At 35.9% G+C, this 18,130-nt stretch overlaps 3 protein-coding genes across 4 annotated transcripts; 2 read left to right on the forward strand and 1 right to left on the reverse strand.

Moving 5' to 3' along the window:
- The first annotated feature begins 3,710 nt into the window (after positions 1-3,710).
- On the forward strand, positions 3,711-9,678 carry LOC108220466 (nucleobase-ascorbate transporter 6). Of its 2 annotated transcripts, none has more exons than XM_017394244.2 (15): positions 3,711-4,216; positions 4,331-4,555; positions 5,569-5,666; positions 5,771-5,944; positions 6,213-6,313; positions 6,493-6,568; positions 6,896-6,955; positions 7,109-7,293; positions 7,673-7,769; positions 8,012-8,098; positions 8,520-8,578; positions 8,744-8,835; positions 8,935-9,012; positions 9,119-9,279; positions 9,382-9,678. In XM_017394244.2, the coding sequence occupies exons 2-15, from the start codon at positions 4,447-4,449 to the stop codon at positions 9,598-9,600; spliced, it is 1,596 nt and encodes a 531-aa protein (XP_017249733.1). In that variant the 5' UTR covers positions 3,711-4,216; positions 4,331-4,446; the 3' UTR covers positions 9,601-9,678. The 2 variants fall into 2 exon arrangements, with proteins under 2 accessions (XP_017249733.1, XP_017249734.1); XM_017394245.2 differs by having other exon boundaries at positions 3,711-4,189.
- A 3,346-nt stretch (positions 9,679-13,024) lies between these two features.
- Positions 13,025-14,309, forward strand: LOC108219915 (uncharacterized). The gene is made up of 3 exons (XM_017393511.2): positions 13,025-13,444; positions 13,669-13,796; positions 13,893-14,309. The coding sequence occupies exons 1-3, from the start codon at positions 13,186-13,188 to the stop codon at positions 14,004-14,006; spliced, it is 501 nt and encodes a 166-aa protein (XP_017249000.1). The 5' UTR covers positions 13,025-13,185; the 3' UTR covers positions 14,007-14,309.
- A 230-nt stretch (positions 14,310-14,539) lies between these two features.
- On the reverse strand, positions 14,540-18,130 carry LOC108219914 (LIM domain-containing protein WLIM1). The gene is made up of 5 exons (XM_017393510.2): positions 17,797-18,130; positions 15,790-15,886; positions 15,668-15,705; positions 15,457-15,546; positions 14,540-15,224 (listed from the first exon to the last, which is right to left on the reverse strand). Exons 1-5 carry the CDS (start codon positions 17,932-17,934, stop codon positions 14,799-14,801), a joined length of 789 nt encoding a protein of 262 aa, XP_017248999.1. The 5' UTR covers positions 17,935-18,130; the 3' UTR covers positions 14,540-14,798.

Raw genomic sequence — 18,130 nt, forward strand, 5'->3', positions numbered from 1 at the left:
TTTGAGAATTCCCAAATTATTTTGATAAATACTAGAGAGAATTATGAAAGCACTCGAAGTGGTTTCGTAGTAAAAAGTTAAACGGTTAATTTTTGATAAATGATTAAGTAAAGAGGTATGAATAACGAGGTGGATAAAATGATATATATTTGGTTAACAGTGGCCTAAATAAGTCCCCGACGAGATGGGTGGGTCAAGTGAGATATTTTGACGTAATGAGTGGCCAGTTTGATATAAAACCCCATTATATTTTGAGAGTTATCACGCACTCGGTATATATAGATTAAATTTTGAACTTAACTTCTAAAATTAATATAATAAAAAGAGATCTTAAGCTTCTTTTAAAATATTCGATATGGATTAGATTTTGAACCTAGTTTTAAAATGTAAATAGTAAATTTTAAAGAAAAGAAAATATACTATAGTAAAGAGAGATGTTAAGCTCAGTTAAAAATATACGATTTTAGTTGAAACAAATTTTGATATTATTTAGACAAAATTCATGTTTTCAGATTATTAAAATAGAGTTAGGTTATGCAGAGTCCACATTTAAGTTAAAGTACTGGAATATCGGTCATAATCTTTTTAGTTTGATCATAAATAATATATATATATTTTTTCGGAAAGCGGAAAATATATTAATATCAAATCCATACAGCGACCTTTACATGCCAAAGGTCCTGACCAAAAGAGGATCCAAATCACAAGCTTAAAATAGGACATATCCGAAGATATGAACAGAGGTGAGATTAACCATAATCAACCACTTAAAACCCTAAAATACTAATAATACTTAATAAAACTTAAAATTAGAAAACAAAGGAAACAAACAGATAGCTATGGTGAACCCTAGCTGTTACCGTTCCTCTGCCTCTCCAGCTTCCGTCTTACTGGCGCCTCTCTCCCGGACCACCAGCTCCAGCAACCAACCCGCTTGCATCTTCCACATCCTCATCCGAGATCTCAATCGCCTGGGCTCCATCGTCTTCCTCCATCTCTTCTCTCCCACAGCCAATCCTCGTACTCATCCTCAGAGAGGGCTTCGAACTCACCCTTGCTAGTACCCAGACCCATATCCAACATCCAGAGCTCCTTAACCTCGCCAAATAGCCTCCTGAACTCACCCTTGCTAGTACCCAGACCCATATCCAACATCCAGAGCTCCTTAACCTCGCCAAATAGCCTCCTGATAACAACCAACCTGAGACATTGCCAGGAGCCTACCTCAGCCAAATAGCGAGCCAGTGCATTCTGGCTGCTGTCGATTGGCCTGACCACCAGAGTGAGGTTAGGGTCTTCCTTCCTCTGATTCAGCTGTTGGATCACATTAGCATGGTTGGGGTCGTGGAACCACTTATACTCGTCCCACTCCTTAATGGCCTCCCAGTTGTCAGATTCCAGCTCCACACATTCTTCATTCTCCAGAAACACTCCCGTAAGGCCAACCAACAAAGCCCACAACTCATTTGCACGCCTAGTCTGATTACGGATCGTACCAGAGTACATCCTGATGATTGTACCCTTGCGATCACGGTGCCTATGCCAGAGTCATTTCCGTTAGGCAAGCGGTTGTCAAGGGTGAATGCATGCACATTCACCTTGACAAACCCTTTCGCCGAAAAAGTCCAGTACTTCACCATGATGAAAACAAAATACAAAGAAGGAGAGAAATAAGCTGTATGTGAGATATGAGAGAACTGTTGGGGAGGATCTGAATAAATAGCTGGAGAGATAGGCTGGGAGTCCTTTGAGTTTCTCAGAGTAATTATGCATTGCAGTATCCCAGGCCATTGCATGCTATATTGCCGGATGCAAATCCAGCATTTAGATTTCCAAGCCTGTCTTTTGAGCTAGCGCACGCCATCCTATTGTTTTATCCAAAATTTATATATAATTTATCATTTACAAGTAATCTTGAATACAGTTATCAATCAATCATTAACATCTTTCAACTTTTAAATTATTGTGTCATGCGATTTATAAAAATTATTATTTTACCTTTTATTACAAAGATTATGTTGCAAAAGATAATATGTAGGTTGTCGAATCTAACAAACAAAATAGAATAAAAAATTAAAATTAAAATGATTGAATAATATTTTATTCAATCTTAAACTCCAATACTCTAATATTTTGTGAACCGACTTGAATATATTTTTTTCAACTTTTTCTTAAGTTATTCTAACGTTTTGGGAATATAATGGAAGTTGCGGGTCCCACTTTTCCTGAATTATTCCCTCCGCCTCTTAGAGCATCTCCAACTATGAAGACCCTTAGTCAAAAGTCGAGTTGGCATACCAAAAATAAAAAATATAACCAATCTCCTCAAAAATTCACATGCCTACCATGAATGACTAAATTTGTCGAACCTTTACAGACATGCAAGAAATCTGTAGGGAGATTACATATCATTTATTATCATATTAAACTGATATATTTTATTTATAACAATATAAATATTAATAACATACTATTTATAAATTATAGCCAACCAATATAACCACTATCATCGAATCAAAATGTCTTAGAGCATCTCCAATGGAGTTGGCTATAATCATTGGCTAAATCGGACATGTAAAACATTAGAGCATCTCTAACGGCGTTGGCTATAATGGTTGGCTAAATTAGACCTGTAAACATTATGTAAAATTTGCTAAACCTGTAAGACATTTTGCTTTGATGATATTGGCTATATTGGTTGGCTATAATTTAAAAATAGTATGTTATTAATATTTTGAATTGTTAAAAATAGAATATATCACTTTAATATGGTAATAAGTGATGTGTAATCTTTCTACATAATCTTACAGAAATGTAGCGGATCAACAAATATAACCATCAATAGGAGGTTGGTTATAATTATAGATAACATGTGGGGATGGTTGGAGCGCGAATTTTTGAAGGCATTAGCTATAATTTTTATTTTTGGTATGACAACTGAGATTTTAGCTAAGGGGTCTTCATGGTTGGAGATGCTCTTATGTAAAATTTGTTGAACCTGTAAGACATTGTGTTTCAATGATATTGGCTATAATTTAAAAATAGTATATATTGATATTTTAGATTGTTAAAATAGAATATATCAGTGCAATATGGTAATAAATAATGTGTAATCTTCAAACAGATTTTCTTACAGGCCTGCAGGGGTTCGACAAATATAGTCATCCATAAGAGATTTGGTATAATTATAGAAAACAGATGAGTATGGTTGGAGTGCGCTTTTTTCAGAAGGTTGGCTATATATTTTATTTTTGGTATGACAACTCAAATTTTAGCTAAAGGTTTTTTGTGGTTGGAGATGCTCTTACAGGTTGAACAAATTTACATAAGGTCTCACAGGTCCAATTTGGCCAACAATTATAGCCAATTCTAGGATATGCTTTTAATACTTTTCCTATTTACTTTTATCACATTTGTCAACACACTTTTATGATGGTTAATATTTTTAATTTCGTATTAATATTAAATATGAAAACTTTACAATATTAAGTCACTCATAAACACAAATCAAATAAGATCACTCATGATCATATTTAGTCTTACAAATGAGACGTAAATTAGTAATTTATTTCATGTTATAAACATTATACAGACGGAGAGAGTAGATAAGATTTTGGTAAGACAAGCGTACAAAATGCAAAATAAACCGGTATGTCGTAATAATAACTGCAACAATCAACGAGGATTCTGTCCAGAAAGTGATATTTCCAGGACAAGTTTTCTTTCTCAACAACAACGACACCGTTTTGTTCCCTGTACATTCCCGCAAACATTAATGGGAGCCTGTATGTATCAAATATCAATCACTCCCATTACTTATCCAGGGTCCAGCGGAGCGTTATTAAACGGAACTGTTCACCAAACTTGTTCAAAAACAAAGAAAAACAAGGCACCACATTTAAATTTATCTCCAGCGAGACAGAGAGAGATTCCACGGAGAGAGATGTGTCCAATTCAATATACAAGACTTGAGCTACCTATATTTCTTCAAAATTGGCCTCGAATTAAAATTTTATTTTATGTAATTAATTTTTAGTAAGCCTTTTTTGCTAACTTTGTTTCTTTTTCATTTCTTTCTCCACACCTTTTCATACAGCATTTATCTCGAGGTGGGGTCTCTCTGGATTTTACGAGGATGCAATAACATTAAAACCCCACTTGATTTTGCTTCTCCAACGTTGTCTGTGAGGTTCTCTCTTCTTGCCATTCTCTTCTGGTACTAGTTTACATTCATTTTGCATACTTTGTCTCACATACACACAAAGAGGCACTTCATTTTTGGGCTCTCATTGTAATAACTGGTGGATTTGTGATCTGTTTTTTGTTGCAGATTTTGGTTCTTAAAGTCCTGAGAGATTTTTAATTTAGGGTTTATAATTTATATATAGCTGTGAAATTGCTGTGAAATAGAGAGAGAGAGAGAGAGAGAGAGAGAGAGAGAGAGAGATGGCAGGAGGTGGAGCAGGACCAGCAAAAGCAGATGAGCCAGGACCTCATCCCCCGAAAGATCAGCTGCCCAATGTGTCTTACTGCATTACTAGCCCTCCACCTTGGCGTGCGTAAATCCTTATATTAATCCTTATATCAATCAAATTCTTGTTTATGCACTTGAATACTTTTGTTTCAACTGCATTTTGTGTTTGGTTGGATTCTTACTGCACTTGATTTTTTTGTTTTGTTTTAGTATGCTTGATTTTAGTTGGAAATTAGCTGTGTTAGTTTGGTGATTTGATATGTGTATCTGGGTTTGACTATAATATTTGGGTTCCTTTTGTTGATTGCTATGATTTCTGGTCCGTATGGAATGCATTGACTAGTTATCTAAAACGATTAGGGAATTTTGTTTGAAATTTCTACGGAGAGAGAATAGAAGATAAAACCCAAGTTCGGAACATTTTTTGGGGCTGAAAGAATGGAGTGCACAGTGAGGATTGGGGACTTTATGAGAAGGGAAACTGTATATCTGATAGAAAGAGAGAAGTTTCAGTTCAGTTTGCAATGTGAGGGTCTCGTGAACAGGGGAAAGATATGAAAATTTGATAAGCTCTTTGTTAATAACCAAATTAATTTAATTTGTCTTGAAGAGAATCCAGGAAACATTTTGTAAAACAAAAGGGTATATATGTATTTTTATATACAAAGTTGGGGCCTAGTGTTCTTACCAATTTACTCAGCTAAATATCGTTGTTAATTGCATACGGTTTCTTGAAGTTTTTCTGTACATCAATGGAGAAGTCCTAGGTGATCTAGTATTAGTCTGTTTTCCTTATACAAGGTTCTACTTTGGTCTCATTACTGGTGTTCTATGTGTTTATGTCCTGGCGAATGTTGCGCAAGGAGGTCCATGCATGTTCCTTATATAACAACACAGGTCACCGTGCTTAATAATACCTTTATAATTTGCAAGGTTATGCTGTTAGCTATGAACCACTTTTGATTAAGTATCTTGGAAGTCATTCTTTTTAGGGGCCTTACTATTCACAGTAAATCTGCTCTAACTATCTTTACTGCATTATTGGGAATTGGGATATAAAAAGCTGATAACATTATTGAATTCTTGTGATGCAGCTGAGGCTATCCTATTAGGCTTCCAACATTTCATTGTAATGCTTGGTACAACAGTTATCATACCCACGGCTCTTGTTCCTCAAATGGGAGGAGGAAATGTTAGTCATAGGAATAAATCATATGCTTGATTTTTTCATTTATCGTTGTTTGTCTAGTCACAGTGTGCAGAACTCTTCCTGATGATATATTCCACTTGTAATAGGAGGAGAAAGCGAAAGTGGTTCAAACCTTACTATTTGTTGCTGGACTAAACACTTTGCTGCAAACTTTGTTCGGAAGTAGATTACCTGCTGTTATTGGAGGATCATACACCTTTGTTGCTCCCACAATATCTATTATCCTCTCTAATCGATGGAATGACCAGGATCCTGTGGAGGTTAGTGAATGTTATCTGTATTCCTCATGATGTTCGCGAATAATTAATGCAGTGTCTGAACTTTTTTCCTTTATAGATTAAGTCAGGGAAGTTTTCTTTCCTTCAACGTACTGATAATATGTATCTAACTAGTTCCGCTGTTATATATGCAGCCATATTTTTTCATATTTCTGTTGCTATTATAAATATTATAAGTTAATTTTTCATGCAAAATAATGTGTTATTATTGTTAAATACTTGGAATATGATTGTCTTAATGTTTGCTCAGAAATTCAAGAAGATAATGCGGGCAATCCAGGGAGCACTTATTGTTGCCTCAACTCTTCAGATAGTCCTAGGTTTCAGTGGCCTGTGGCGTAACATTACCAGGTGACTGCAATTATTGGTATGCTTATAAGAGCATTATGTTTAGTCCTGTATGCTTTACAAAATTGTCTGTAATGTTTAACATATGACCTCCAGTTTTAATTTGAGGCAGCTTAACCCTGAATGTAGAATCACCTACCGCTGTTGCTTCCAATTGATACTAATCTCTTGATGCATTTCAGGCTTTTAAGTCCTCTATCTGCGGTTCCGTTGGTTGTTCTTGCTGGCTTTGGGCTCTATGAGTTTGGTTTTCCTGGTGTAAGTATAGATTTCTCATACAGTCATACTCGACATGAAATAATTTGGTAGTCTCTCCCCCCGTATGAGTTTTTTATGCTCTCTCTTTCTCTCCCTCCCTCCCTCCCTCCCTCCCTCCTCAACATGAAAAAATTTGGTAGCATCTCCACCCCTCTGAGTTCTATATGCTCTCTCTCTCTCTCTCTCTCCCCCTCCCTCCCTCCCTCCCTCCCTCTTTGAGTTTTATATGCCCCCCCCCCCCTCCCTCCCTCCCTCTTTGTGTTTGATATGCTTACTTGTTTCCCGTCTTGTGCCAGTAGTGATCTGAACTTTGCACTTGTGAATCAGGTTGCCAAGTGTGTTGAAATTGGATTGCCGCACCTTATCATTTTACTACTTTTCTCTCAGGTGATTTCCCCTCACGAGTCATGACATAACATGATTATTTATACTTCTCCCTTAGATTGTAGTCATTTCAAGACAATTATTGTTTTACCTGTTTTGAGAATCATCCTAGATACTAACTGGCCACACCCCTGTTTTTTTGTTGCTAATTTGCAGTATTTGTCCCATATTATACGGCCCGGGAAAAATATCTTTGATCGTTTTGCTGTTTTATTTTCGGTGGTGATTGTGTGGTTCTATGCTTACATACTTACAGTGAGCGGAGCCTATAAAAATAAGCCACCCACTACACAGACTAGCTGTCGTACAGACCGTGCAGGACTTATCAGTGGTGCACCATGGTAAGGGCAATCCTTAACGAATTATCTGATCAGTTCTCCTTCATTATGTGCACATGCTATTATTACTTCGTACATAGTGGAATATTTGTAATGAGTTGTGTTATATACATGGATTTACCTAGTAACATTTAGAATAAACTAAATCATATTATTAGTGTTACATTGTTTAACTGATCATATGAACACATGTCGATTATATATATAAATATGAAAAATAAGTCACTAAAATTCAGGGATCAAACTGATCCCAGTTTACACTGCGAAACTCGGAGATTTTTTTTTTTTTTTTGATATGAAACTGTATGTTTTATACTTACTACTGCATGATGGCATGGGTAAGTGGAATCCTTATTATTTTTTGGACTTTTTTCATCTGCAGGATCAGCTTTCCGCATCCATTTCAATGGGGAACGCCATCATTTAATGCGGGTGAAGCCTTTGCCATGATGATGGCTTCATTTGTTGCACTTGTGGAGGTCAGCTTTTCTTCCTTCTTTTTTTTTATGCTGATGTTTCAGCGCTATTGGATTAAAAACTCGTAATCTATAAGTATGTATAAAGAAAATCTCTGTCTACTTGTTTTTAGCAGGCTCATACTAAACTTAGAAGAAATATGATAATGGGCAGTTTCTTAAGTTCCGAATAATCATTGTCGTTTTACATTAATTCTCTATGTAGTGATCTGTTTCTGCTTCTAACATTCTACTGGTACTTGCAGTCTACTGGTGGCTTTATTGCGGTGTCAAGATATGCTAGTGCAACTCCCTTGCCACCTTCGATTCTCGGACGTGGTGTAGGCTGGCAGGTAGCTCACTCCCGTAACTCGTACATATACTCCCTTTCTTATAACAATGATCCTCACTCCTCAGCCATATTAACATTGTTTTAGTCTGTGGAGCAGCATAGGATAACATAGTTCCGAAGCATTTGAACCTATGTACATACAACTATATACCACACTGCACTGAATATGCATTTATTTCTTAACATAATACCCTCCATTAATGGCACCTAAATATTTGGTTGAAAGTTGGTGATTTACGATTTTGTTTGGTATTTCTTGTTTTCTAAGCCAGATGAGGGTACTATCGTTTTCTTGTGGACAGACTGAATATAATATGCACAAGCAGACATAAAGTATATGCTACTTGGTGATAGTTAGCATAATATGAATAAAATTAGTAAAAATGCAGAGATGACTGAGTTAATTGTTTATATATTTTCAGGGAATTGCTATCCTGTTGTCTGGGTTATTTGGAACTGTGAATGGATCCTCGGTTTCCATGTAAGAGAAACCAGTTTTTGTTTGAATAAAGAAAGATTCTGGATAAATTTATGCACATATATATCTGGAATCTTTTCTATGCCAATAGTGTTGTTATATAACCTTTTATGCAATGATTGATTGTGCTCATTCTTCTAATTGACCCTACTAATGTTTACTGTGCAGTGAAAATGCTGGCCTTTTGGCATTAACTCGCGTAGGAAGTAGACGAGTCATACAGATATCTGCTGGCTTTATGATCTTCTTTTCTGTATTAGGTATTTAATATATTTTGTTTTAATGCTTGAACTACATGGTCTTCTTTTTGTGTGTATCTTCCGACATTCTTAACTATATTTACAAAATTCCATCTGCAGGAAAATTTGGAGCTGTGTTCGCCTCTATTCCAACACCGATATTTGCTGCATTGTACTGCCTATTCTTTGCTTATGTCGGTATGTTTGAACAAAGTGAATAGCGGACGACCTTTGAGATTGACATTATTGGTCTTATTATTCTGCACAAACATCACATTTTCACTTGCTGTTATTTTCTGTGTAGGCGCTGCTGGTTTAAGTTTCCTCCAGTTCTGCAACCTAAACAGCTTCCGCACAAAATTCATACTTGGATTCTCAGTTTTTATGGGCTTCTCTGTTCCCCAATACTTCAATGAGTACACTGCAATAAAAGGTTTTGGCCCCGTCCATACGTCTGCAAGATGGGTAGGCCCAAGTTTACTTTGAATTCTGATAGTCGTGTGGTTTGAGATTTGTATTGAATTATAGAGTTACTGATTCTAATAATCCCTTCATTTTTCCTTGCAGTTCAATGACATTGTGAATGTCCCTTTCTCATCAGAAGCCTTTGTTGCTGGGATTTTAGCAGTTTTCCTGGACAGCACATTGCATAAGAAGGATAGTCAAATCAGGAAAGATAGAGGCAAACATTGGTGGGACAAGTTTCGATCTTTCAAGACCGACTCGAGAAGCGAGGAATTCTATGCGTTGCCCTTCAATCTCAACAAACATTTCCCTTCTGTGTGATAAACACAAACAGGTTTCGATCTTCTATATGTATCTAATATCTCAAAGTAGCATCAATAGTCATAAATTTGATAGCAATCCGGTCAGTGCAATCTATTAGCATTTTTGTTGGCGGAAACTTTTGGTGAATTACATAGCTCTGCAGGAGCAAGAAGCATGCTTGCTGCTTTTGGCCCATTTTTAAAATTGTTACCGTCAGCTAAATAGAGAATTGATCAAGAACAGCAACAATACTGCATTCCTTAAATGGATGAAAGAATAATTATGATGGGATGAAACTTGTGCATTTCATACGGTTTGGCTTATCTTATATGTAGCTTGTAATTCATAAAAATGTATGTACTTTTTAACTTATAAGCAGAAACAAACGCTCAACTTATTTATGATCCGTGCAGGTCTAGACATGCTCTGTCCCCTATTTCATAGCTTTTTTCATCTCTAAATCCTACTCACCTCACCCACCACTGAATGAGCACGACATATCGAATCAAAAGAGTCCTTGCACCTCTAGCTTTTCTTATCTATTCGTACCAGTGAAAGTTAGCAATCATCTTGAAATTGTTGGTGTCGAAATAACCTCATTTATACAGTGTGTATACCTCAATCAATAGAATCATACTTGTTTAAATAGGGTTAAAAGACAATGCTCTACTAGAACCCCACTAATTTCACATAAAAATTACTGCGTATCTTTCTTTCTTTTACAATTTATTATATTACTTGACACATTTTTCAAATGCATATAAAATATAGGGGGCGTTTGGCTAAGGCTTAAATGTCGGCTTCTGGGTTTATAAGTTAGAAGCACTTTTTCGTACCGTTCGGTAAACAGTCAAGAATCACTTATAAAAAATTGATAATACTAGCTTTTGTTTCATGACTTCTACTTTTTTCTCAAACACTTTAATCACTTATAAGTCTTAACTTGCTTATAACTTCTACTTCACTTCTTTACTTTAAGCAAGAAGCACTTATTTTAAACTCACCCAAACAGCCCCATAATTTCATAACTTATTTTAAATATTTTTCTCTCTCCCTCCCTCCCTTCTCCCCAGTCTCTCCCTCCCCCATCTCTCACAGAACTGCAGTGAACTTTACAGGCTCTCCCTTATATGGAGAATATTATATGGTAGGTTATAGAATTATTGGGCAAGAAAGATAGAGAAAGTGAGAAAGTCACAGGGACTGAAAGGTGAGAAGAATATATGGTGCAGATTCCAGACAACAATAAGGAGCTTCTTCTGTCTTTATTTGAGGACAGAAAAACCAAACATATCATTCCTTCCCCCCACTTTATGTCTCCTCTTTCTAGCTTTGAAATGAAACCACTTCCTCCTCAATTGTTTAATTATTTTTTCACTTGATTATTCTTCATTTCCCAATTTTAACCACCAATGAATCATTTGTGTTTAGAAGCATGCATCAAATCTTTGACGATGCATCGCTTCATTTTAAGAGCAAGTCCAATGCTAGATGCTATATATCTATTGCTATTGCTATAATATAGCATTAAAAAGTGTTTTTTGGTGTTAAAATAGAACTTGCACTCCAATGCTAAATTCTATAACTAGTTTCAAATTTAACCAAATTATTAACTTTTACCTAACTTTTATATAGAACCAACTCATTAACTTTTACCTAACTCATTAACTAGTTTCCAATTTCTAGCTATTGATGATGTGGCAACATGGATGGATCCATCCTTGGTTTCAAATATAGAACCAAGGATGCATCTATGCATGGATGCATCCAAATATAGCACCCCTTTGGAGTTGAGTTTTTTTACTTTTGATGCTATAATATAGCAATAGAACCAAGTATAGCATTGCATTGGAGTTGCTCTAATACTATCCATTTTCCACCTACTATTTATTCGCTCTCTGCTGGAAATCAGAGCCAGTTTCGCCATACTTATGAAGACCACTTCAGCCTTTTTTGATAAAAAAAGAACCAGCTTTTACTTCTCAATATCCATTTGTGTAAAAAAACTAGAAGCATTCATAAAAACCGACTAACTGATAATGCTAACTTATTTGAGGATTTGTACTTCTTTTCCAAGCAGTTTAATCACTTATAATTTTTAGTTTATTTGTCAATTCTTCTCCACTTCTTTACTTTAATCAAGAAGCACTTTTTTAAACTTACCCAAACAGTCCTCTAATTTTTTTTTGACATTTTAATTTTCGACACATTTTTATATTCTCGACTAACATGATACACCCTGACCCGGCCGTATACAGACTCCTATTTTCGTATATTCTCAATTTTTGTCAGATGGGTTGAGATTTTTGAAGAATCGATCATTTACGATGTATCAGAGCTCGACTCAAATTTGACTCTCTCTTTCTCTCGAGTTTAGAGAACAGCTCACAAATTTCGCACATACGAAAATGTAATTATAATTTTCGACTATCGAAATCCCCAGTGAGTACTAGGCCTACACGGCCAATATTTGGAGCACAACAATTTGCACTGGAATCAGTAAAGTTGAGACAATGCAGGCAAAGGTGAATGAGTAGCCACAATTTCACACGCGACATTCACTTATTACTGTTGCCTGTCCCATTCACAAACCGAATTTATATACATAATTATTTAAATTGATGCAATAAAGCAAGTGACGGGAGAGCATGAGCATGGCCTTTTCTGTAAAATATGAATTCCTGGTGAATAAATATCCACTAATTTCCATGCTCGCGTGTTGTTCCGATAAAGAGGTCGTGAGACAGTGGTGGCCATCAATCAGCAGCAGTGAAAACCTAATGCACACCAGCTCAGCTTGCTTCCACTCCATTTTAAACCTAAACAAGATGTATTTCACTTGCCGTCGGTCTCGGATAGTTGGATAGTGACGCTTAAGACTTACTATTTTGAGGTCGCGAGTTGTGGGCTACTATACTCAGGGAATGAGTGTGCAAGTATGTCCAACCGAATTAATCGAGGTGCGCGTAAATTGATCCGGACATCAGTTTAACAAAAAAAATGTATTTTATTTTGTCAAATTAGTGTTAGACCCGAGTTTTTAAGTTCGGATCTTTTATATCTGAATTAGCTAGCTTGTTAGACCCGAGTTCTTAAGTTTATAAGTTTATCATTTGAGTAAGTTAGCTAGCTTGTTAGACTCAAATTTAAAATTTGAATATTATGTGTTGGAATAAGCTTAAAATACGACGTCAAAGTTGTTTGGTCCAAAATAGCTAAAAAACGATGATCTTAAGTATCGGTCCAATAATTGAGTAAGGCGTGAATTGCATTAATACGTGAATCGACAAAGTATATTTGAGAATTTGTTAGTAATCTTATTCATGTAGCGTTAGCTCTGATACGAGAATCCGAATAAGATAAATCTGGGCGTGACAAATGGGGTCCCTCCGAAAGCATATGCTGGAATTACATAATGTGCTTGGCTTGGGTTGGTGCCTATAAAGAGACTCATTTGCAAATCATACTGCAGTCTCACCCAGCCTCTTCTCACATCATTCTCGTGAATTATAAGACTACCGCTCATCACCGGCATTAGTAGTCGTCGTAGTAGCAGTAGTAGTAGTAGTAGTCGTAGTAGTATTTTTGAAAGAAAACGCGACAATGGGGAACTGTCAAGCCATTGATAATGCAAGTATAGCGATTCAACATCCCTCTGGTAGAGTAGACAAGCTTTATTCCTCTGTCCCTGCTTCTCAAATCATCAAGTTGAATCCTTCTCATTATGTGGCTCTTCTGCTCACCACCACCACCACGGCGGCTGCCACCACGGGGGAGCCTCTTCGTATAACACGTATCAAGCTTCTGCGGCCAACTGACACTCTTCTCCTTGGCCATACCTACAGACTCATCACTGCTCAAGGTATAAATGATTTTAGTTTGTTTATACTTCCTCCGTCCCTTTTTAGTTGTCACGTTTCAATTTTTATTGGTCAAATTGACTAATGTTTGACCAAAGATTATAAGTCAATCTTAAATTATTTTAGAAAACAGAAAATTACATATAAAAGTGGATTAAAAGTTATTTTCAGTGACATATTTGAAGTATTATATGACATACTAATGAAAGTCTTGCTGATTTTGTAGAGGTGATGAGGGAATTGTTGGCGAAAAAACATGCAAAGATACAGAAGAAGCAATCAGTAGAATTAGTCTCCAAGAGAGATGAGAAGCCAAGTTCAGATTTTGAATGCCAGAAAATTAGTAAACATCAGGTTGGTACTAATGTCAATATTATTTATGTAATTATCTGCGAGATTATTAAATCTTCTGCTGAATTAACTAGAAAGACATGTAATGGTCATCTGCAGGTGATAAAACACGATAGACATCGACCAAGAAAATCTTTATCGACAAATTCTGCAACTGCAAGATCAAGAGGATGGCATCCATCACTCAATAGCATCTCTGAATCCAGCAGCTGACCAAGTTTATTCGCTGCTCGCCAAAACCCCCATCAGACCAGTAGTACCCGGAAGCATGTATACGTGAGCTGTTTGCGGTCAAAATGGTTTTGTAGCAGATTAAATTGATTCAGATTTCTAAGATTTACATGATCTTATCAATGCTCAAATTTGATGAAGTGTTGTGTATAGCAAAGATGAGGTTATTTAGCTCCATCTTATCTGCTTCTGGTTTGTAAGGAGATTTGAGTCTGTCTAGAAACATTATTGTAACTTCTTGAGTGCTGAAAATAATTTCATTAGTTTCAGACTTTCAGCTAAAAATATTCCTTCTGTTTTGAAGATTGGATACATGATGTGTTCAACAAATAAAGACCATCTGACTGATGTTTTAATCCGGTTTAGAGTAGTTTCATCGCGCAACTAAACAGGTCATCTCCGCGATAAATAACCACAAAGAGATGTATAACAATTCATCCAGATGCAGATCAGAATAAACAGAACTTGGAATAAACACAATGACAATAACTCTTTGGGTTCAACCCTCAGCATACTTGACAGGAAAAAGAAGCTTTTAGTTATTCAAAAATCACGCAGCATATATTGCAAAACTCACCACTCAATGTTTGAAATTTAAAAGAGCTCTCCTATATTGTAAATCATCTATGATAATAGAATACCGGAAAAATGGTAATTGTAAGAAAAACCTCTTTACTTGTACATGCTAACAATTGCACAAGACTCTGGCTTAGATCTTCACTTTCATGAATTCATCATGTGAAATACTGAGATCTTTGTATAATGCATGTACCATCATATTGTTGTTGTGTTCTCAGTCACCTCTTTGACTTCATCATGTTTGACCACATCTGTAACTCCATCATGTTTGACCACATCTGTAACTTGATCATGTTTTTCTACCTCTTTAACTTGATCATGTTTTTCCACCTCTTTAACTTGATTCTGTTTTTCCACCTCTTTAACTTGATCCTGTTTGACCACCTCTTTGACTTGATCCTGTTTGATCACTTCTTTAACTTGATCCTGTTCGAGCATCTCTTTGACTTGATCCTGTTTGACCAGTTGGCTGAAGTTTCCCTTTGCCTTGAAGAGCTGTGAGTGATGATGCCTGCAATAAATTTGATGCTCATGAGCAACAAAATTTGATGGACTTATAAAACAGCCTCCGTGGCTGCACTTGAAACAAGCCCTATGGTATGCAGTGCCATCAACCGCCACCTGCAATAACAGTGAAGAACCATCAGTATTTATAACGGATAGCGTATCAATTGTGAGACCATAAAAGACATAATTTTACAAGGATCAGTATATGGCAAAAGTTATTAATTTTTGAAGATCAGTATTTGGCAGAAGTTAATATTTGATTTTGTTTGTGAACTAGGGCGGAAACCAAAAACTAGTCGCTAATGGTATTATCTTTTTCCCCATGCCTTCACATCACATGACATACCTTTTCAATAGGGTAGACAGTTTTCTTGCAAGCAACACACTTTTCCTGGGTTCCTCCAAACATACGCGAGATTCTAGTGTTATTTTGTCCCTGAGAAGAAAAATCAATCAAATATGCAAGATAAGACAAACTTCATGCTTTCAAAGTAATCCTCAAGTTCATGCAAATTGTTGTGCAAATGTGAGAAATAGAGGTAAAATTAGATGAGCACCTGATCTGCAGATCTTTCAACTCTTGTTTTTGAAGCACCTAAGCAATTAAAAAGAAAATAAATTTAATTCAGAATATGACATACTGGAGGAAAAACAAATATGTTTGTAAAACAAAACAAACCTTCAAAACTCTTATCCAAGCTGCCTGTCATCTTAAACAATTGATCAAAGTGAGGTTTGCAGTATAGCACTCCCTCAAAAGAGGAATAATTAAAAAGCTGCATAAAAACAAGGGAATACGATGAGGATGAATTCGGTAAAACTATTAAACAATACTGAAAATGGTTAATGTTTAAACGGAACCCAGCACAGTTTGTATATTACTGACACTGAGCTGAATCATCTAAGAAATCAATTGAATCGAGTAATACATGGAAAGCTTAAACATATATTATAGAATATGAAAACAAATTGGTAATCCAAATTACACAAAGATAAGATTCCAGTCAAGACAATATTGACGTAATAAAATAATGTCATATAAAAACCTACAAAATTGGAAAAGCTGTAGGAAAGCTATAGAATATCTGAATTCAACCAAAATTAGATTGGAAATATCTATCATTTAATACAATATGAAAAACTAGGGATGAAAGGATAGCTTGAGGCCTTAAAGAAAGAGGTTCAACAAAATAGAGATTCTAACTTTTTACATGTCTCCAACACAATGTTCGACATTTAAAGTTTAACGACAACAAACGTCTCTCAACTTTCAAGGCTTGACTAGTTTGTGAAACTGCTAGTGTCTCTAAAATAGCTGAAGAAGGTGATTCATCGATTTTTATCAGAGAGGCAGAGCACACAAAGAAAAAGTGGACCAAGACATGACGGGGTTACTTGATGAAAAGAGGATAGGAAAGAAACAGAGAGGAGGAACTTGTCGTTCGCAGCTGAAGACAACAGGGGAAGCGCATAAATGACAATTAGCCACAATTTATAAAACTGTGATCCACAATAGTCAATGGAAATAATATCTGGGTTTAAGGCCAAGATGATACGGTGAACCACCCAAAGTTCCGCCTTTCTGAATTGCCTCAAATTCTGCGTAAAACATATTATCGTGTTCATTTAATTAGATTCTAAGAGAGAACTACATTAAATTTCCAGTACTAAGAAGAAAAGATTCTTGTCTTCTTACAAGAAGTAGCAAAATCCAAAAACATTATAACTTGGCATTAATTGATAAGCTGGTCTTTACGTTTTTGATCCTCAAGTATTTCCACTCCTTCCTAAGTTGCTACATGACACAGAAAGTACCACCGAGTGATGCTGGGTAATTAAGCCAAATCGGGGTCTTGTGATCAATCCGATTCTTTACATGATCGCATAAGTTTTCTAGTGTGAACTTCATTTGACTCACTCATTTGACTGTTCTAGCCGTTTGAGTATCCTAATTGTGTTATGTCGTGTCCGCTCACAGGGGAAAGAAAGAGGAAAACACAATAGGGAATCAAATATCGAATTTAATGACACAACAGTGTCATACATTTAATATGTAGCTAGACTTTGTATGGCTATCCAGCATATACGTCTCATAGAAAGATAACTGACATGTATCCAACTTGTGTACTTGTGGTGATTGGTGAGTAATACCAACTTCTGTTTACTTCCATTAATCCATAAAAAATGATTCTGCAAAATCCCAGTTTAATTCAATGAATAGCGCAGAAAGCTACTGGCAAAGGATTACTCTTACCTACCCCAACATGGCATTTCACTAATTTGTACCTTTATTAACAAGTTCAGATTAGGTCTACCATTAAGATTAACAAGACTGGTAAATTGGCAACTTTTTTTTTTTTTTTTTCATAAACATAAATTGGCAACCTTAGATCATAGAGAAACTATGCAAGAAATTCTGCATAAATTTAAAACTTCCAATTCCTTACCAATATCAAGTATCAAGGTACAACAATGACAAAATCCAACCTAATTCCATCCATGTTGATCAACTCAAGAAGCTAAGATCATAGCCAAAAATACAAATTCAAATACATATAGCTCATCAACAATCAAAACCTATAAAACCCTTAAAGACACTTAAAATCAATCAATCCATCATCCAAAAAAACTCAAGAAAATTCTATGCAAATTTAAATGCACCCATGATCAAAGATTATCATAGTACCTTGAGGGTGCCCTTGCAGTGATGACATCTAAAACAAGACTTGTGATAGACTTTGTTATCAGCAGTGAGTTCATCCATGACATACACAGTCTTCTCACATGCCTTGCACTTCTGTGTTGTCCCTGAGAATCTGGCCATGATCACTTTTTAACTCAAAGCTTCAAGCAAAAATGCAATATTTTTCAAAGAATGGAATTTTGTGGAGTTTGGGTTCTTGGGGTTGGCAGAAAGCACACAAGAACACAGGTGGGGAAATGATTGAATGAATTGAATAGTCAGAGTATTATTAGCAGCATTTCATCTGTCTTTGTCTCTTTTTATTATTCTATTTTGA

Source organism: Daucus carota, chromosome 5 (genome assembly GCF_001625215.2).
Source record: "Daucus carota subsp. sativus chromosome 5, DH1 v3.0, whole genome shotgun sequence".
Taxonomy (NCBI): domain Eukaryota; kingdom Viridiplantae; phylum Streptophyta; class Magnoliopsida; order Apiales; family Apiaceae; genus Daucus; species Daucus carota.